Source organism: Myotis daubentonii, chromosome X (genome assembly GCF_963259705.1).
Source record: "Myotis daubentonii chromosome X, mMyoDau2.1, whole genome shotgun sequence".
Taxonomy (NCBI): Eukaryota; Metazoa; Chordata; class Mammalia; order Chiroptera; family Vespertilionidae; genus Myotis; species Myotis daubentonii.
In genome coordinates, this window is record NC_081861.1 from 27,156,063 (window position 1) to 27,178,453 (window position 22,391).

Sequence of the window (22,391 nt, forward strand, 5' to 3'; positions counted from 1 at the left end):
TTCAGAATGTTCCATTTTAGTGATGCTGTTTGATCATTTGGTTAAGGTGGTGGTGACAGCCAGAGTGATCCATTGTAAAGATAGGTTTTCCCCTTTAAAATTAGTAAATAATCTCTGAAGTGATACTTTGACATCATGTAGTTCCAACAATCTTTTATTTGGACTCAGAAGATACAGTATAACTGAAATTCTTTGTTTTTTTTTATGAAAATGGCAATGCAGGTGATTTTGGACCAGGATTTAGGCCACTTTAATGTATATGTACCAATATATATTTTTTTTATAGCTAACCAACCCTACTATAATCAAAGAATGGGCTGATCTGAGCTCAGTTTTAGGTAAATTACAATCATGTGCTGCATAACAATGTTTAAGTCTATGACAGGCCACATATAGGAAGGTGCTCCCATAAGATTATAATGTAGCTGAAAAATTCCTATTGCCTAGTGACATCATAGCCACCATAACATCATAATGCAACATATTCTTCACATTTGTGGTGATACTGGTGTAAATAAACTTACTGTGCCGCAAGCTGTATAAAAATATAGCACATAATTATGTACAGTACTTAACAATTGATAATAATAAAGGACTTCTACTGGTTTTTGTATTTACTATACTATACTTTTTATTGTTAATTTAGACTATACTCTTTCCACTTATTAAAAGAAAGTTTGCTGTAAAATAGTATGTTGTATTACGCAGGCAACTGCCTCATCATACATCTCATGTTTACAGTGTCTCTTGATTGCATCATTTTCTCTTGTATTGTTTTGTAGAGTAACATGCTGTACAGGCTTGTAGCCTAGGAGCAATAGGCCATACCATATAACCCAGGTGTGTAGTAGACTATACCATCTAGGTTTGTATAAGTGCAGTCCATGATTTTTGTACAAGATGAAATTGCCTAGCCACCTGTTTCTCAGAACATATTCATGTCCTTAGGTGGCAGATGACTGTATACAGGATGAGAAGACAGAATAATTCTTAAAAAATGTTCAGTGGATGCCCTCTTGTGGTCAGCAATGGATAAAAGATGATCATATAGGAATTCATCAGCCACAAATGATCTAGAACTGAGTTTAACATGAGAAGTTTCTAACATGTACATAGAATAAAAGATAGGCATGGGGTTGTGGGGGAACAACAATAACAACTGACTTCTGACCTAGTTTTGTTCATTACTCCTTTATTCTCAAAATTTTTCCAAAGAACTATGGAGAATTTGTACTCTTCAAACACTGCACATTGGGAATCATGAGTTCAAATACCAAGAGTGAGATTCCTACATATTGCAGCTATGAAGTATCTTCCCCAAAATATAACCTGAATATAATTAAACCTCTGAACCAACTTATAGTTTATGGGAAATATGGAGGGGTAGAGAAATGAGGCAATAGCCTCATTAAAAAAGCAAATAGAGCCCAATTGGCCATGGCTCAATGGCTGAGCGTTGACCTATGAACTAGGAGGTCACAGGTTGATTCCCGGTCAGGGCACATGCCCGGGTTCGATCTCCAGTGTGGGGTGTGCAGGAGGCAGCCAATCAATGATATTCCCTCTTCACTGATGTTTCTTTCTCTCCCCCTCTCTCTCCCTTCCTCTCTGAAATCAATAAAAAAATATTTTTTTAAAAAAGCAAATAGAAAAGTATAGAATGTAAGACTTTTAGAGGACAACTTATTGAGGTTCTTCAACAAGTAGGGGCAAAAGTTGACATGGAGCAGAGATTTCTCTAAATTAAGAGAGACTTAAGTGACACATCCATCAAATGCAATGTATGTATTGAGATTTGAGCAAAGCAAATCTAAAAAGATACTTTTAAGACAATTGGAGAAATGTGATCTGAATATGAGATGATGCGAAGAACTTATTTTAAAAAGTGTGACAATGGCATAGTGATTAAGTAAGGAACACCCATATTTTAAAGAGATGCATACTGAAGTATATAGGGATAAAATAACGAAATCTGGGATTCTGCTTTAATATACCCCAGATCAGTGGTCGCTAACCTTTTGGACTTCACGGACCACCAGTGGTCCGCAGACCACCGGTGGCGACTGCTGCCCCAGATAATATGCTTTAATCTGGGTATATTAAATCATAGATGAAACAACTATAACAATAACTTAGTACCCCTGAGATAGGGAGTTCATGTGTAGGATTCTATTTTTGTATACTTTCGAAATTTTTATAATAGAGTTTTATCTAAAAGGATAACCCCTTTGTTATTAGAACAAATTTTAATCTTTTTATGGGATTATTTTTCACTCAAGTACTATTTCCCATGGGCCCATTACATGTCCTTCACCAATCTAGACATCAAGGCCACAACTGTCGATTGGACAAACAAGATCACTGCTGTCACAGAACTTACTTTTTTATGGTGGGAGACTGAAATTTAAAAAATACATATTTAAATAGTTTAAAAATATAATAAAGATAATAAAATAGGATTAAAAACAATCATTATATATGAGGGGAAGCATGGGACTTGGTTGGAAGTCTGTAAGGAGGATTCTTCGAAAGGTCGGAGGCCTCTAGGGGAACCTTGCCAAAGGTGGCAGACCCTGCCTTGACTGTTCCAAACAAGTCTGAGCCCGTGGGTGCTTTACTGGAATCTTTATGTTTAGACCCCAGACGTCCTTGCTTAAAGAACACTGCAGATGCATGTGTTTTCTCAACAATATTTACCCTGCTGATAGCATTTAGAAGTTAATTTTAGTTCAAGCTGTTGCTACAGTAAAAGCCTACAGTAAAGGTGAACGTGGCTGTCTGGTTCCTTTAGCCAGGCAGTCCCTTAGCCCTCTCTTTCACAGAAACATGTGTCAGAGTAATCATTCATCCAATCATTTATCCGTCGCTCAGGGTCTGCTAGTCAGCCCTGGCAACTATATAATCTTCCTTTGCCCTTTAAATATAAATATATTCAGGATCCAGAAAAGGCTGGTAAATAAAACAAGCCACACAGAATGAAGCCACTTCATTCAGAAATATTCCTCCTTGTATTTCCTATTTGTCTATGCTTCTTTCCCTAAAGTACTGTATACATACGGACTATCATTTGAACTCAATGGTCTCTATGATAAAATAATCTGGAATCCACATAAGTAGATTTTAGAAACAAATTTAAATGTAAAAAAAAAATAAAAAGAGCCATTCAAATCATCATGGATCCCAGTGCAAATATTTTTGTTTAGAGATGGTCACTGCAACATGGTTTTCTAATAGTTAAAAAGTAAAAACTACCTAAATGTCTAAGAAAGGAGTTGATTAAACAATCTGATATACCCATGCAATGGAATATCATGCAACCATTAAAATGGTGATGTCAAACTAATGTCACAGAAAAAATGTCTTGGGGATAGTAAGTGGAAAACAGATTATAAAACAGTATAATAAAATCTTGTTTTTATAAATATGCACACATTTATGATCACACAAATGTCTGAAGAAAGTATTCCAAGATTTAAAATTGTTATTTCTAGTGACAGAATTAAAGTTGACATTAAGTGTTTTTCCTTATCTATTTTTTTCCAAAATAAAAACAGGTAACTCTTATAATAAAAAATACCTAAATAAAATTAAAATATACAAATTCTTCATATATCAAATTTTAGATGTTTAAAATGGGTCTGTTATTTTAAAATATTAATGGCTACTTTAAATAATGATGTATTACTCATAAAACTATCCAAATACCACAGTATAAAAGAGACTATAAAATTGCCTCTTCACCTCCATCCCTCTGCAATGAATGAGAGGTAACAACTGTTTACTAAATAAACAGAACATTTTTCTATGTAAGTGAAAATATACACATATATTGTACACATCTACAACTTATCCCCCCCCTTACTCTATCACAGAAATACCTCTTTACAACTCTACACATGGAGCTACTTCATTCCTTAATTGTGGCATAGTATTCCACTAAATGCATGAACTAAAATTTATTAAGTCTCCTGATGAACATTCTGGTTTATTTTATTTTGCTATTGAGGGTAAAAGATTAACAAAAATCTTTTCCCTTTCTGCATGAGAATTTCACCTTTGGTTAACTCTCTGGCTCTGTTCCACTGGCAACTTTGAAAAATGGGTATGTCAACTATTTCACTAAGCTATGTTACCCTCAAATTGGTAGACTCTATCTTCATTGGGAGAATTATAAATATTCTGATAAGAAGCCATCCTTGGTCCTATTTATGATATAATCTGAAAATTACCTATCCCTATATAACTTATAAGAGGCACTGGCTATGATGTGGTATGAGGCTTTTAAGCCAAGGTGGTGGATCCCATGACCACTCCATGTGGATCAGATCTTATTAGTCCTGAGCTATACTGCTATTCTGACTACTGCAAGGACTCCCACGGAAGTGGAATATTTGATGTTACCCTCCTGGCATGCTACCGTTCCTGTCTTGAGTAGACTGATGCCACCTATGGTAACCTGGTCAGTCCTTAGTATAGTTGATTCTAAAATGTCCTAGTGCAGTGGTTGGCAAACTCATTAGTCAACAAAGCCAAATATCAACAATACAACAATTGAAATTTCTTTTGAGAGCCAAATTTTTTAAACTTAAACTATATAGGTAGGTAAATTGTTATTAACCTAATTAGGGTACTCCTAAGGCTTAGGAAGAGTCACACTCAAGGGGCCAAAGAGCCACATGTTTGAGCCGCAGTTTGCCGACCACGGCCCTAGTGGATATGGCAGTAATCATTAACAATAATACAATGACACTCTTGCACATATATCTTTGTACTATATTATCTGCTCACTTCCCTGAGATAAATCCCTACAAATAGACTAGCAGCAAATGCATTATTTCAAGGTTTGGTCTCCAATAATAAACTGCTCTCCTAAAAAGTTGTACCAATTTACATTCTACCTGAACATCCCTTGAGAATGCCTGTGTCTCTAGAACCTAGCTAACAGTAGCTAATATGAATCCTACTAATCTTTGCCCATCTGATAGGCAAAAATTGCTAAGATCTTGTCTTAATTTGCATTTCCTTAATTACTAATAAGGTTGAACAGCTTTTCACACGCTTATAACCAACCCATGGCTATTTCTTTTACATTTCTAACTAGTTTTTATTGCAATTGTTTTTAAAAATTCACCTCATATGCATTAACCTTACTGAGCAATTAAGTTTAATAAATTCAGAGTTGATTCCTTTGGATTTTCTTGGTAGACAATGGTATCAAAAACACCAACAGCTTTTTCCCTTCACAATATTTATTATACATTTTTCTTCCTATTCTTGTTACACTGGTTTAACACTCCAGAAGAACACTAAAAACAATGTTGGTAGTTGGCACCTTGTCTTGTTCCTGATTTGAATGAAAGTATGTTAGTGTAGTGGTTTTCAATTAGAGGTGAACATGAGAATCACCTGGGGAGTCACAAAAATACATAGTTTGGGTCTCTGCCTACTGAATTTAAATCTCTGAGGGTGGGGTCCAGGCAAAGAACATTTCTAAAGAAGCCCCTATCCACCCCCAGGTGATTCTGAGGCTCAGCCATGAATAAGGACCATTGTCCCTTTAACAGTAAATAAGCTATCTGCTGTTTTTCTCTCATAAACATTCTATTAAGACTCCTAGCTTATCAAGAGCACTCTTGTTAAGTTTAAAATTCATGGATATTAAATGGTATCAAACATTCTTTCACTATCCACCAGGAGGTGATAGGATTATTCTTTATTAATTATAATGGACCACATTAATATACCGCCTAATTTTGAACAGTCTTTAAATTGTTAGAAAACAGCACTTGATTTTATAATATTTTATTTAGGATTTTGGTATATATATATTTATAAAATGGTCTATTGTTTTTTTGTTTTAAATGTTATTTTTTGTCAATTTTGGTGCCACAATTATGCAAGTTTCACAAAATGAACCAAGAGGTTTTCCATCTTTCGCTTTGTGCTGGGTGGACCTCTTTAAATAACACTGGAATTATTTGTTCCTTAAAGGCTTTATAAAACTCACTTGAAAATCATCTGTGCCTTTATTATTAAAGAAGGTTTTGCAAATTTTATAGGTTAACACTCAACCACTGAGCCACGCCAGCTGGGCAACTGCAAATTTTATAATACAGCATTAGCACCTCATGCAGAAACTCAAATGACACGGTGATTGTTTATGTAAATTGTTTTGTACACAAAAGAGTAAACCCTGAGTCACTGGTTCATTGCATACTGAGAATGTGAGAGTAAGGAAGTGCTTTATAATTTGCACAGGCAAATAAAAAATTCAGGGATCCTTACCAACTTATTCTCCATTCAATTAAATACATGGAACCATTATAGATGCACATTGATAATACTAGCCCAATGCAGCACATGGAAGACCCATAAAAAAGAGGGTAGCTTATAATCTCAAACCGTCAAAGTTTACTCTTTCATCATTCTTCTGTGAGTATCTTTTGACTTGTATCTTCATAACCCTATCCTATTCTAAGCTCCCAACAATTGTCACCTAGACCCTCAGCAGTAGCCTCCTAACTCACCTCCCCATTTGTACTCTTGCTTCTGCCTACAACACTTTCCCAACACCCCCACATTCATTTTCACCCTTCATATCTCAGTTCAAGCACTATGTCCTTAAGGAAATTCCTAAACACTCTCCCACTATGGACTAGGTTAGGTCCTCCTTGTTATGTGTTCTCACAGGGCTTGGTAATGTATCCTTTATAGTACTTATGTAGTTTGTAATTGTGTACTCAGCTATGTGGCCAAAGAATTAATAGGTCTCTCTCACTAAACTGTAAGCTTCATGAAGGCACAATTCATGTCTGTTTTGATCATTATTGTATGCTCAAATCCTGGTACAATGCCTGGCACATAGTAAGCATAATATATACAAGTTGAATGAATGCTAATTCAGGGATGCGTAGTTAGAGGAAAATGCTATTTGCAGTACTCATTTCTTATACAGAGTCCTCAGCATTCTATACTTTGCTAAATACCACCTAAAAATAGTGATTAAGTAAACTAATGCCATCTACTTAAGGGCAGTTACTTACTGACAATGGAAAATGGACAATTGTTCTCTTACTTGTAAATTCCTCGTGACATATTTTCAATGTATTTAGCTTTGTCTTGTACTCCACAGTGGTAATGGTAAGTCTTAACACAGGCTTTTATTTCACATCCAATAGTAGCACCGGGCTGACTGCAAAGTGTACATTTCTGTTTAAGGGAAGAGAAAGAATAATCATAAGCAGTATTTCAAACTCTATGCAATCTCATTTTTTTCTATTTTAGCCATATTTCAGCCAAACATTCCAGCTTACAAAGAAAACAGCCAATTTTCTATTAAAAAGTAATGCACTGAACTTATATAGCAATATATCAAATAATGCAGCAATTTCAACCATACTTTGATAGTCTTTCTAATATTAAGTCATCCCCTGTTAGAGATATGACATATAGACATAAATTAGACACCTCTTAATACCGCCAAACACAAAAAGAATGGTATTCTATATTTTAGTGGTCGGCTTCTTTTCTTCCCTGAGATCAGTTCCTTTCCTATTATGGAATGAGAAGATAGGGAAGCAATTCCCCTAGAGAGGGATTGCTACCAAGTAGGCAAAAGGGCAGAGGGACACTGAAAGAGCTGAAGTATTTTCAAGACCTCGATCTGGCCTAGATCAGCTTTGCCTTAAGAATGTTAGAGATTAAAAGGTGACTGATGACAAAAGGATGTCATAGTCAAAGAAATTTGAGAAATGTTAGTTTTAAACAGATTGTTCCATGGAAGGACTTCCCACAATGTTTTCTCCAGGAAGGAGGGTACAGTAAACAGTTCCCAAGTTTACTGAACTCCAGATACTCTTATTTTTGGAGGGCTGGGGGAGCATCTTGATGGGCTAATTTCCTTTGGAGCACACTTGGGGAAATGCTAGGTTATTGCTTGCCTTAACATTCAATAGTGCAGAGGTAAATAAGTTGGTCAAAAGAACTGAATTATTATCCCTATTTGGACTTTAGCTATATCACACAACAACATTGCTCTGTATGATATGATGAAATGATTTCCCCTTTTTTAGTCTATACATTGTTTTAAAGAAGTTTCATTTTTAAAAGTGTAATCGAAGTATAAATAAACTGAAATTGATTTAAATGGAAGAGAGAACATCAACAGTCTTCACGCCTTCAAAAGTGTGAATTAAACTTCAAAAGTGTAATTCCCCAAACAAATGGTCATTCCTAATGGATTCAGACAAAGATCATCAATGTTTGAAACCACTAGATGAAAGACTGAAGGGGAATTTCAAAACAGAGGGATCAGACTCACTGCCTGAATGCAAAGATCAGACATTATGAGTTGTCTGATGCGATAAAATATGGATGATATAGTACCACCTGTAAAGTAGTTCTTACCCCCCAAAATGCTGAAACTGAATCTAATCAAGACTTTACATCTAACTTCATTTTAAAAGAAAATCTAGCAAATAGAGGCACAAGGTAAATGGCATCATGAAAAAGCAAACAGACAAATAAAAGCATGTGGGATAGTCTACAAGGCAATTAAGTTTCTTCAACAAGTCAATGGCATACAACAAAACCAAACCAGAAACAACAAACACAGGGAAGAGGGTGTGCCCTGGATCACTGAAGGAATGTATAAAAACCACATGTAATGTATGAGCCTCCTTTGGGTTCTGATTAACGCAAATGAATTTTAAAAAGATAGTTTTGAGACAACTGGGGAAATACAAATACAAACTGGGTATTAAATGACACTGAGGACTCATTGTTAATTTATAAAGAATAATGACATTGTGGTTAGGTAAGAAAATGTCCAACTTTTAAGAGATACATACTGAAATATGTAGAGGTGAAATGATATCAAGTCTCAGCTCTGCTTTGAAATACTTCAAGCAACAAGATTAAAAGGCATAGATGAAACGAGTGCCGCAAATTCTTGATAACTGATGAGTCAAGGTGATGGATAGACGTGTGTTACTAATCTTTCTAATTTTGATATGTTTGAAAATTTTCACAATTAAAAAAATTTCAAAAATTAAAGTCATTTCTAGAGGTAATTGCTTTCTTAATGAAAAGATTTTGCATTCCATTGATATTTTATAATATTCATAAATTGTAAAGGAATGATGAATAAAGATGCCAATATTACTTAAAGCTATTTATTAGTAATTCAGTATACTTAAAAACATGAGACTCAGGCCCATTTTAAAGAAAACTTTAAGGTTTTGATAAACATTTTAAGAAACATACTATGTATGTGAACTTTAACTAAAAAGAAGGCTCTGAAAAAACTCTTCCTTTTATAAAAAAAATGAACTACAACATGGGAGGTTCTCAATGCTCTATTGGGGTTTTGGAATTTTTCTTTAGGCAAGCTTAAACAATATTAACATTTTAAACTTAATAAGTAGCATTACATTCACATCATTTTTTATTAAAAGACTCTCAAATACCCTGAAAAATAAATCTCATTATAATTCTCTTAAGTAATGAAGTTACATAGAAAAAGGAATAAGTTTCAGTAACATCATCATCCTTTATTATATTACAAATAAGTCAAATAGATACTGTGCTTTAACTACTTTATATTACATTTTTTGATGGCTGGATAAATTTAGAACTGTTCTATAATTAAAGCAGAACATCAGAAGAGAAACGTTGCATAGCATAAATATAAAACCACAGACCATTCTCTTTCCTCGCTTAATCTCTTGCAGAACAGTTTTAATATCAAAATCTCCAAATTCTGCTCTTGATGTTGTTGTGAGCTGGACTGTGCCAGAAGAAAATAACTAGAGAAGAAAAAAATGAAAGAACATTTAATATTCAGAATCCTTTTTAGAAAAAGATTAAACATAATAAGAATGTATTACATTATTTCAATGTCCTGAGAAAGAGGACTTTTCCTTAATAATCAATTACTGATTCAAATATTTTTAATATATTACTATGTCTGATTGAAATATAACCCAAAATAAAAAGAATGAAATAAAACTAATGTTGCCAGTATGGAGCCAAGATCAAATACTTTATTAAACAATGTAGATTTCAACAGTGTCACACTGTCATCTCAACTATTACATTTAGACAAAGTTTTAAGAAATAGTTTCAATTGGCAAATTTCACCCATTGATGCAGATCAGTATTACCTGAAGATTTCTTTCCCCCAAATAAGACATGTTTGGGATCTACTCCAGAGATACATATTTTGGAAAAAACTCCCAGGTAAATCTAATATGCATCTCAAGTTAAGAACTTCTGGTATAAATAATATATATTTTAGAACCTAATCATATATGGGATGAGTAATTCAACACAATCTATCTAAATAATAAACATTTATGTGTATTTATATTTCAGACCTATAACTAAGGATGCAACGATAAGATATAGTTCTTATCCACAAAGAATTTAAGAGTCTATTAGGGAAGAGAGGTTCATAAATAGCTGCAATACAGTGTATGAGGTATAATAAGAGAGGCATTTACTTGGTTATAGTGGAGACTGAATATATCTTTCATAACAAGTTTATAAAGCTGAAAGTTTTACAGTTTTGAGTTAATTATAGATTATCTAGAATATGATAAGTATAATCAGAATTGATTTAAATCCTACTAAATTATAGAGGCTACATATTTTTAAAAAGCTGAGTTATGAAGATGTGGGACTGCAGGATAGCCTATGTAACAAAACCCTAATATGCAAATTGACCAAACAGCAGAACGACCAGTCACTATGATGCGCACTGACACCAGGGGGCTGATGCTCAATGCAGGAGCTGCCCCCTGGTGGTCAGTGCACTCCCACAGGGAAAATGCCGCTCAGCCAGAAGTCGGGTTCATGCTAAGGAGCAGCGAGCCCGGCTTCTGGCTGGCAAGCACAGTGGCGATGGCAGGGAGCGGGCCTAAGCTGGCAAGCGGACATCCTCTGAGGGGTCCTGAACTGCGAGAGGATGCAGGCCGGGCTGAGGGATCCCACTCCCCCTCTCCCCCCCTGTGCCAGGACACAAATGTCGTGCACCAGGCCTTTAGTACTATTCATAATTATAAAATACTAATGCTGGGGGGAAAGTGCCATACTTGATTACTAGCTAAATGCTTTTCAAAAAACTTGGGTTTAAAAGCACATAAAAGAAACTATGCTTACCATACACTTATAATGTGCAGCTGCCTTCTTGGCATTAAATATATGCAGCTTTCCTCTTGCTTCATTTTCTTCCTCCCCTACATGACAAAATCCACATTTAGGCCTGGTGTCACTAGGGCTGCTTCTGTGTGGAGACCTATCTCTCTGCAAATGAAAAGAGAAAGAAACTTTTTTAAAAAATCCATGAAAATATGCTATTAGTAACCTCAAGCTTAGTTAACATTTCAAATGAGGAATTTTACCTATAAACACAGTTTAAATGAAATATTCATAGTGCAACAAAAAGTAAGAATAAAGCATTTTTCTACTTACATAGGAACTACTTTCCATTTCATCTGTTCCATGGGAGGATGTGGACCTGGTATCTTCCGATAGCCCTTTAAAATTAGTTTTTCGTGGCCTTCCTTTGCGACTTTTCTTTTTACTTTTAGGTGATGAGGGCTCCAGTTCATGTTCATTAAAACTTTCTTCTAAATCAGCTGTTTAAAAATGAACAAAAACTATACATGGACCAATCTTAAAATGAGCATTAGTTCATGAGCATTAGATCATAGGTTTCTCCTTAGAATAAAACTGCCTTTGGAAATAAGGAGAAATGGTCTGTGATATGTTCAATATAGCAACCTAAAGTTTCACATAAATGCAAAAAAATCAAACAAAAATACTTTTATTATAAGAATTGAAAATTATTTCATTGAACTTATAATTCTATAAAAATGGGTTTTGTGATCTTATCTACATAATTCAGTAAACATCTCTAAACTCTGATAAATTAATTTTTAGAATTAGCTCATTTTTTTTTTACCATAGGTTTCAGAGTCTTACCTCACACTGTTGGTGAAATCAGAACTTACCTAGAAAATAAACTTAGAACAACTTGGAAAACTAAATGAACATAAAGTAGGTATATCTGTGCTGTATAATATAGTAGCTACTAGCAACATGAGACTTTTTAAAATTTAAGTCATTTATAATTAAGTAGAATTAAACCTTCAGTTTCTCAATTGCCTTGAAAACATGTGGCAAGGTGTGTCTCTAATGGACATCACAGACAGAATGTTTCTATCACAGAAAAGTCTACTGGACAGTACTGCTCTAGACAGCTAGTTCTGTAAACTATCATGAAAATGAAATGATCAAATTTAACAAGGAAATCATCTACAAATGAACTAACTGAACAAGTAATTAAACAAGTATCCTATCTAATAAAGAGGTAATATGCAAATTGACCATCACTCCAACACACAAGATGGCCACCCCCATGTGGACACAAGATGGCCAGCAGGGGAGGGCAGTTGGGGGTGACTAAGGCCTACAGGGGAGGGCAATTGAGGGGGACCCAGGCCTGCAGGCGAGGGCAGTTGAGGGGTGACTAAGGCCTACAGGGGAGGGCAGTTAGGGGCAACCAGGCCAGCAGGGGATGGCAGTTAGGGGTGACCAGGCCAGCAGGGGAACAGTTAGGCATCGATCAGGCTGGCAGGGGAGTGGTTAGGGGCAATCAGGCAGGCAGGCAGGCTGGCAAGCGCTTGGGAGCCAGCAGTCCTGGATTGTGAGAGGGATGCCCGACTGCCCTTGAGGGGTCCCAGATTGGAGAGGGTGCAGGCTGGGCTGAGGGACACATATCCCCATGCACGAATTTCATGCAGCGGGCTTCTAGTTAACTATAAAAGGAATTTCTAACGTAAGCAATAGAAAAGCTATGTTGTAGGTTAGCAGTACATACTTTAATGGATTAAACAAAGTATATGTAGAAATTTTAGAACTGCATTTCCCAGCAATTTGAAAATAATTTCTACCATTAATGGAAGGTGTTTCATTTAGTTATCCACTACAAATATTTTATTTATTGAAGGCCTACTACATATAAGACAATGTATTTAGTTCTAAAAAGGTATAAAAACCAAATGTTCACTTGACTTGGGGTCAAACTACAGAAACTTTAAGGCACAGAGCTAATACCTTCTTCATTTCTTTTGTACCATTAGTTATTGATTATAATTCCAGGGACTAATTTTTTCAATGAAAAAAGCATATCAACTTCTGTGCAGATCTTTCCTAATAAATACAGTGGGGCCTTGACTTACGAGTTTAATTCGTTCTGAGACCGGGCTCGTTAAGGAGCTTGTTAACTCAAATTACTCTATCAACTCAATGCAAAAAATCGGCTGAGAGACAGCTGGTATCTCAAAAAACTTGTTAGTCGGGACACTCATAAGTCAAGGCCTCACTGTACTTGAAAATTTTTATTTTACAAATAGAAGCATATTTATTATGATTTTTTTAAAAGGGTAATTTGTCCTGGTTGGGTGGCTCAGTTGGCTGGAGAGTTGTCCTGTACACCAAAAGGTTGTGGGTTTGATTCTCAGTTAGGGTACACACCCAGGTTGCAGGTTTGATCCTTGGTTTGGACAGATGCAGGAGGCAACAGATCAAGGTTTCTCTTTCACATCGATGTTTCTCTCTCTCCCTTCCTCTCTCTTGAAAAATATATTTAAAAAAAACATATTCTCGCCCTAGCCGGCTTGCTCAGTGGATAGAGCATCAGCCTACGGACTGAAGGGTCCCAGGTTCGATTCCGGCCAAGGGCACATGCCTGTGTTTCAACTGAAGGGTCCCAGGTTCGATTCCAGCCAAGGGCACATGCCTGGGTTGCGGGGGTTGATCCCCAGTGGGGGGTGTGCAGGAGGCAGCCAATTAATGATTCTCTCTCATCGCTGATACTTCTATCTCTCTCTCCTTCTCTCTTTCTCTCTGAAATCAATAAAGAATATAAAACAAAAACAAAACAAAAAAAACCCATATTCTCAGGTGAGAATTAAAAAAAGAAAAAGGTAATAAAAGGCAATTCAATTAATATACCTAAATATATAAAATTCAGGAATTGAGAATTTTAGACTGTTTGCACAACAGTTAATAAAAATTTGCATCAATACAATTTTACATAACTATTGTAGGATTTGAGGGAGAAAACAAGGGGAAAATGTAAAAGTGGATAGTATTTTACAGGCAATAAGACAAATTCATGTGAATAAATCTCCTTGTGAAGACACACAAGTCAATTAAAGATATCTTCTGATCTTAACTCTATAGCAAATTTCATTATCAGAACATACCACCTACTTTAAACACTCAAACTGACAATTTTCATACAGAATTTAATTAAAGCTGCTAGAATTACTTACACTGGCTAAAAATTAAAAATTATTAAAATGAAATATCATAAACAAGTATTTCAATCATTCTGATATATCACATCTGATATACATAATATTCCGTTTATAATGAAATAATCACTAACATTATAATAACACTATATTAAACATCTATAAAGCAAATACTCTGACTTCATTATCAGGCCAATATGTTTAGTTTTCCACATGGCATATTTATCTGTCCTAAATATGGAATCATTCAGTATAAAATTTTAGAGGACTTCATAACAGCAACAGTAAAAAACAAATCACAATTGATAGATTTAACTTTCAAACTTGCGAAAGTAAAAAAACTGATAAAATTATAAGGCAACTGAAAAAATATCTGCTGTACCTATGACAAAGGATTAGTATCCTTATAATATAAGCTCTTAAAGATTGACTCCAACAGAAAAATGGATCAAACACATGATTAAATATCACAGAATATAAACATGCTTTTAGAAAGTTTGACTACTCTAGAATCAAACAAGTATAAATTAAGTGACATATCATTTTCACTTCTCAAAATAGCAGACTTAAAATAGCTGTAAAAAGCTACAATAAACCCAACAGCGTGTTAAAAATTTATATATATAAGAGCCCAGAGACCAGAATGGCGGAACGACCAGAACAACCAGTGGCTATGAAGCGCACTGAGGCAGCCAACCAGCCTTATCCGAGCCCTGACTGGCCCTCCCCACAGCCAGCCCGGCCCCTGATCAGCCCCCAACACCCTGATCAGGGGTGGTGCTGGCCAGCCAACTGCCCACAGCCCCTCTCCCTGGCTGGCCTCGCCCCGATTGGCCCCCTCATCCTGATCAGGGGCAGGGCCGGCTGGCCAACTGCCCACGGCCCCTCCCCCCCGCTGGCCCAGCCTGATGGACCCCCATTGGGGCAGGCCGGCAGACCCCACCCATGCACGAATTCATGCACTGGGCCTCTAGTAAAAATATAAAGAAGCCCCACAATAATGTTCAGATAGACCATGTTTCTGGATGAACAGGATCAACAACAGAATGGTATCAGTTCTCACTAACCTAATTTAACAAAACTCCAATAAAATAAAACTTATAAATTGATTCCATGGAAGAGTAAAAATACAATTCATAAGACTATCTTTAAAAAAATCATATATGTGTGTGTGTGTGTGTGTGTGTATGTATATTTTAGAAAGAGGAAGGGAAAGAGAGAAACATCAATTGGCTGCCTCCCGCCAGCTCCCTAACCTGGAATCGAACACACAACCTGGATATGTGCCCTAACAGGGACTTGAACCTGCCTTCTATTGGTGTGTGGGACGACGCTCCAACCAACTGAGTCACACTGGCCAGGGCAAAAATACACTTTAAAGCAACAGCAGTTAAAACAGTGGCACAGGAAAAGTTATCAGCAGAAGAAAAAGCAAGATTGAAAATTGTCCCATAGAAATTGCATTTGAATTAAAAACTACACTTAAACCTAATCTTTTCAAGCATGCTCTCTTTCCACTGTTATGGTCTTTTTAGATTCCCAGTAAGCCTCACCACATATATTGAAGTAAAAGAAATTTCATAATCTACACTAATAAAAGAGAAAAATGGTAATTGGCGTACGACGCTACCCTTTTCATTGGCTAATCAGGGCTATATGCAAATTAACTGACAACTAAGATTGGCAGTTAATTGGCAGTTAACTCCTGCAGTCCCTCCCCAGTTAACTGCCAACAAGATGGCGGTTAATTTGCATATGTAGGCACAATGCAGGGAGGCGAAAGGGAAAGCAGGAAGAAGCCCCCTGCCACTGACAGTGATCAGAAACCCAAGGGGAGCTAAGAGCTGGGGGACAGGGCAAAGGCGCAGAGAATCAGGCGCCTTTGCCGCCCTGGCCAGTGATAGCAGGAAGTAGGGGTGGAGCCAGCGATGGGAGCTGGGCACGTCGAAGCTGGCAGTCCCAGAAGCGAGGGGTCCCTTGCCTGGGCCTAAAGCGGAGCCCACTATCGCAGGCCCACTGCAGCTGTGGGTCCCCACTGTTCGGGCCGGACGCCTCAGCCAGAGGCGTCCTGCAGGGGCAGGGGTGGAGCCCGCACGATCGCGGCACCCCCCGCTGCCACTGCAGGTCCCCGCTGGCTGGGCCAGACGCCTAGGCCAGAGGCGTTAGGCCTGGGCAGGGGCGGAGCCTGCAACCGCGGGGAGCTGGGGGTCCCCTGCCCAGGCCTGATGCCTGGGCCAGAGGCATCAGGCCTGGGTGGGGGGCAGAGCCGGGGATTGGGGGGATATGATGGTCCCCTTGCCCAGGCCTGAAGCCTGGGTCAGAGGCGTCAGGCTTGGGCAGGGGGTGGAGCAAGCGATCAGAGGGAGATGGGGGTCCCCTGCCCAGGCATGATTCCTGGGCCAGAGGTATCAGGCCTGGGTGGGGGGCTGAGCCGGGGATTGGGGGGATATGATGGTCCCCTTGCCCAGGCCTGAAGCCTGGGTCAGAGGCGTCAGGCTTGGGCGGGGGGTGGAGCAAACGATCAGAGGAAGATGGGGGTCCCCTGCCCAGGCATGATTCCTGGGCCAGAGGCCTCAGGCCTGGGCGGGGGCCAGAGCCAGTGATTAGGGGGAGATGGGGGTACCCTGTCCAAGCCTGACACCTCTGGCGGAGGCGTCAGGCCTGGGCAAGGGGCCGATCAGGTGATCGGAGGGTGATGGGTGTCTATGCCTCTGGCCGAGGCTTCAGGCCTGGGCAAGGGGCAGAGCCAGCAATCGGAGGGGTCTGGGGGTCCCCTGCCCAGGCCTGACGCCTGGGCCAGAGGCATCAGGCCTGGGCTGGGGGCAGAACCAGTGATGGGGGGAAATGAGGGTCCCCTGCCCAGGCCTGACGCCTCTGTCAGAAGCGTCAGGCCTGGGCAAGGGGCCGATCCTGCGATTGGAGGGTGATGGGGGTCAACGCCTGAGGGCTCCCAGTATGTGAGAGGGGGCAGGCTGGGCTGAGGGACACTCCCCCCGCCCCACACCCAGTGCACAAATTTCGTGCACCGGGCCCCTAGTAATAATAATAAAAAAATAGACCCATGTACATATATGAGGATCCAGACCAGTAGTTCTCAACCTTCTGGCCCTTTAAATACAGTTCCTCATGTTGTGACCTAACCATAAAATTATTTTCATTGCTACTTCATAACTGTAATGTTGCTACTGTTATGAAGCGTAATGTAAATATCTGATATGCAGGATGGTCTTAGGCAACCCCTGTGAAAGGGTCGTTCGACCGCCAAAGGGGTCGTGACCCACAGGTTGAGAACCGCTGATCCAGGCTATGATGATGGTCATTTGAAATGAGTAGGGGAAAGACATAATGGCACAGTTGGCTCTACATTTAGAAAAAATTGAGATTCATTTCTCATACCACAGGAAAATTAGAGATGAATTTAAAAATCTGATCATAAAAAAAAACTATAAATGTAACAGAAGCAATGAAGGAGAATATTTTTTATAATCTTAGGGTTGGGACACCTAAGAAGCCATAAAGAAAAAGATTGAGAGATCTCACTAAACTTGTGTGGCACAAGTACCATATACCAAATGCAAAAACAAATGATAAACTGGGAAATCATTTGCATTTAGTGACAGAAGAATAATCCTATATAATAAAAGGGTAATATGCAAATTGACCCTAACAGCAGAATGACCGGTGGCTATAACACGCACTGACCACCAGGGGGCAGACTGTCAATGCAGGAGTTGCCCCCTGGTGGTCAGTGCACTCCCACAGGGGGAGCTCTGCTCAGCCACAAGCCAGGCTGATGTCTGCGAACACAGTGGTGTGGCGATGGCGGGAGCCTCTCCCGCCTCCTCCGTAGCCTAAGCCGCAGTCGGACATCCCCCAAGGGCTCCCAGAGGGATGTCTGAATGCCAGCTTAGGCCCGACCCCCTGGGGAGTGGGCCTAAACTGGCAGGTGGACATCCCCCGAGGGGTCCCGGACTGCGAGAGGGCTGAGAGACCCCTGCCCCTGAGTGCACGAATTTTTGTGCACTGGGCCTCTAGTATATATATATATAAAGAACACTACAAATCAACTTTAAAAAGACAAGCTTCAAAAAATAATAAGCAAAGGATAGGAACTGGCAAATCACAGAAGAAATATAAATGACTTAAAAAAGGTAGCAGAAGCCCAACCTTACTAGTAATAAAATAAAGGAAATTAAATGAGATAAGTAGGAAATTGGGTACTCTCATACACTGCTGGTGGCAGCATAAAGTGGGTACATGTGACAGTAGTTATTTCCAATGTTAAACGCATAGACCCCTTCACCTGGCAACTTCATTTCTAGGACTCTATCATATAGAATCATACACACACACACACACACACACGTATAAGGGAGATCAGTTTTATATATACTTGTGAAAAATGGATATAACTGGTTTTTGTTAAGAGAAATCCTTAAATAAATCGCACTTCTATTTATTTTAGGGGACATAACTTAAAAAGAATGAGTTTTATCTGTATGCACTGACGTGAAAGAATGTCTGTGATATACCACAGAATGACAAAAGCAAGTTGCATAACATTACTATGTATACTATGATGCCACTGTTTTTTAAAAGTATTTATCCTATATAATAAAAGCCCAATATGCTAAGTATCCGGTCATCCAGTCAGCTGTTCAACCAATCAAAGCATAATATGCTAATGATATGCTAAGGCCTCTCAACTGCTTGCTATAATGTGCACTGAACATCAGGGAGTAGACAGTCGATCGGTTGACCAGTTGCTATGACATGCACTGAGCACCTGGGGGCAGATGCTCCAACCAGAAGGTTAGCTTACTGCTGGGGTCTGGCCGATCAGGACTGAGAGATACAGGCCGGACATGCTCTGGAGCCCTCCTGCAGTCCCTCCCCAGTTGGCCAACCTCCTGTGTCCCTCCCTGGCCCTGATCGTGCACCGGTGTGGTCTCTTAGCCTGGCCTGTGCCCTCTCACAATCCCGGACCCCTCGAGGGATGTCAAAGAGCAAGTTTTGGCCAGACGATGGAACGACCAGTTGCTATGATGTGTACTGACCACCAGGGGGCAGATGCTCAACACAGGAGCTGCCCCCTGGTGGTCAGTGCGCTCCCACAAGGGGAGCACCGCTCAGCCAGAAGCCAGGCTGACGGCTGGCGAGTGCAGCGGTAGCGCTAAGGATGTCCAACTGCCATCAGTCAGACATCTCTGAGGGCTTCTGGACTGCAAGAGGGCACAGGCCAGGCTGAGGGACCCCACCAAGTGCACAAATTTCATGCACTGGGCCTCTAGTATGTATGTGTGTGTATGTATATATATAAGATTGTACACATGTAAGATTATATACATATAAAAAAGGCTTTGGGAAGATATACACCAAACTGTTATTACTAGAGAATGTGATTTCAGGGTGAAGAGAGTAACTTCTTAAACTACTTTAATTTTAACAGTACTATTTTTTTAAATTTTACTTATTTTTAAACTTATTTTTATTGCCGAGAATATTACAGATGTTTCCTAATTTCCATTCTCCACCCAGATCTCATCCTACCCCAGGCCTTTACTGCACTGTTATCTGTGTCCTTGGGCTATGTATATATGCATAATTCTTTGATTAATCTAATTTTTTTAAACAATGGGAAATTTACTACCTTTGTAATTAAAAGAATTTATAATATCCAATGTGATGAAAGGAAGAGGGTAAAGTCATTCACTGTTGATGGGAGTATAATCTAGCACAATCTTTCTAGAAAGCAGTATGGGAACCTTAAAAAGATTGAATCCTTTGACCCAGTGATTTTACTTTTGGGAACTTATCCTTTAAAAAAATTAATTAAAAATGCACATGAAAATGTGAGTACAAATCTACTCACAGAACCTTTGTTTAAATTTTTCATGGTTACTTATTGGCTTTCTTTTCCCAATTCAAACTTTTAAAAATGTTTTAACCTTTTATAAAATACTAGAGGCCCGGTGCACGAATTCGTGCACCAGTGGGGTCCCTCAGCCTGGCCTGCGGGATTGGGCCGAAACTGGCTCTCCGACATCTCCCAAGGGGTTCCAGATTGTGAGAGGGCACAGGCCAGACTGAGGGACCCCACCGGTGCACGATCAGGGCCTGGGAGAGATGCAGGAGGTTGGCCAGCTGGGGAGGGACCGCAGGAGGGTTACAGGGTGTGTCCAGCCAGTCTCGCTCAGGTCCCAATCAGCCAGACCCGAGGAGCAAGCTAACCTACCAGTGGAGTGTCTACCCCCTGGTGGTCAGTGCACATCATAGCGAGCGGTTGAGTGGCCTTAGCATATCAGTAGCATATTATGCTTTGATTGGTTGAACGGATGACCAGACACTTAGCATATTAGGCTTTTATTATATAGGATTTTTTTTCTTTCATCATAAAAGATCTGCATAAAAGAAATAAAAAAATCTTCCTTTCCACCTTCCAATTCCACCTGTTCTGCACTCCCAGCTGACACCCTAGCTTTCTTGCTTCCCTTTCTTCTTACAAACTCTCTTCCCTCCCTCTTAAGGTAACCACTGTTACTGCTTCCTTTCTCAGTCTCAAGGGTTGAACCTGGTTTTGAAACCTGTATCTGTCATAGACTTTGTGTCCTTAGACGTGAGACCTACCTCAGAGGACTCTTGAGTTAAATGAGTTAGTAGTTCATGGAAAGTACTTAATTCAGAACAGTGCCTGGCATATAGAATGCTATCAATAAATGTCAGCTACTATTTTCTCTGTGTGTGCAAATGTGTTTTTAAAAGGATGTACATCCCTAGCTGGTTTGTTTCAGTGGGTAGAGTGTCGGACTGCAGACTGAAGGGTCCCAGGTTCGATTCCCGGTCAGGGCACAAGCCCGGGTTTCGGTCCCCAGTAGGGGGCATGCAGGAGGCAGCCGATCAATGATTCTCTCTCATCATTGATGTTTCTAGTGCGCTCTCTCTTTCTCTCTTCCTCTATGAAATCAATAGAAATATATTTTTAAAAAATTTTAAAAAAGGATGTACAGACAAATGGCATTCTAAGAATACTGTTCTGTATCTTGCCCTTTTCCACTTCAGATATGAATTGGAAATACTCAGAGTTTTGAATATACCATATATGCTATGCAGTCTGCATGCTTTATCTCATTTGAGCCTCACAACAACCCCATGAGGTTGTATCAGTCACCATACCCATCCCCCACTTTATAGATAAGGAAATAAATTCAGAAAGGTTAAATAATTTTGCCCAAGGTCACAAAGCTAGGGAATGGCAGAGCTGGGACAAATATATGTCAGTGAGTTACTACATGCTGTTAAAGTGGTAATACCTATTGTCATAGAAATACATATTTCAAGTTAGAAAGAGAATAGTTACACATGCTTAGGTATGCACAGAATTGCTCTAAAAGGATACATAAGAATCTGATAGTAGTGGCTGATTTTAGCAAAGGAATTTGGAAATTGAGATGCAAGGGCAAGGATGGGAGAAAAGCTTACAGTGTACTGCTAATTTTTGTACACTGTTCCTATACCTATTCAAACAAATTAATTTGATAAAAAATAAAACCTTACCTTGCATTCACAGCTGCAAACTCTAAAAATCCAGGTTGATAAGGTAGGTGACAAAAGAATATTGTCCTCCTTCTATGCCGCACCAATCCTCCCAATCTTTATGAGCACAGCCCCCAGATGTTTGTCACTTCAGAATGGCCAGGTTAGCCTTCTGATTGCCCCTATGAGGCACAGGAGTGACCAATTTACCAGGAAACTAACTCTCCTCCTAGTATTATAAAATCCTATCTGTCCCTTTACCAATTCATTTCTCCTTCCTAATCAGTATTTTGCTCATCTTCTACCTCCTTGGTTTAAGCTATATTTCCCTCCCCATCCTAAATTCTCACATCAGTTAAGAGTATGAAGAAGAAAGAACCCCTGGACAGAAAGTCAGAAAACTGCCACTTACTGGGTCTTAACTTGGTAAAGTTACTTAACATTCTCAGGGCAAAGCCTTGCAGTATATCAAATGGCAATAATTATTAACATCTTCCTGAAAAGGCTGCTTTAAGACAATGTTTGTGAAAAAAA

General features: G+C 39.1%; 1 protein-coding gene across 3 annotated transcripts in view; it reads right to left on the reverse strand.

Annotated features, from left to right (window-relative positions):
- The window catches only part of PHF6 (PHD finger protein 6), a 62,211-nt gene that overhangs the window by 4,746 nt on the left and 35,074 nt on the right, over positions 1 to 22,391 (reverse strand). For all 3 annotated transcript variants that reach the window (XM_059680217.1, XM_059680215.1, XM_059680216.1), the window contains 4 exons: positions 11,473 to 11,639; positions 11,161 to 11,304; positions 9,702 to 9,806; positions 7,076 to 7,209 (listed from right to left, as the gene is read on the reverse strand). In XM_059680217.1, coding sequence (XP_059536200.1) covers positions 7,076 to 7,209; positions 9,702 to 9,806; positions 11,161 to 11,304; positions 11,473 to 11,639 — 550 coding nt within the window. The remainder of the gene's footprint in view (positions 1 to 7,075; positions 7,210 to 9,701; positions 9,807 to 11,160; positions 11,305 to 11,472; positions 11,640 to 22,391) is intronic.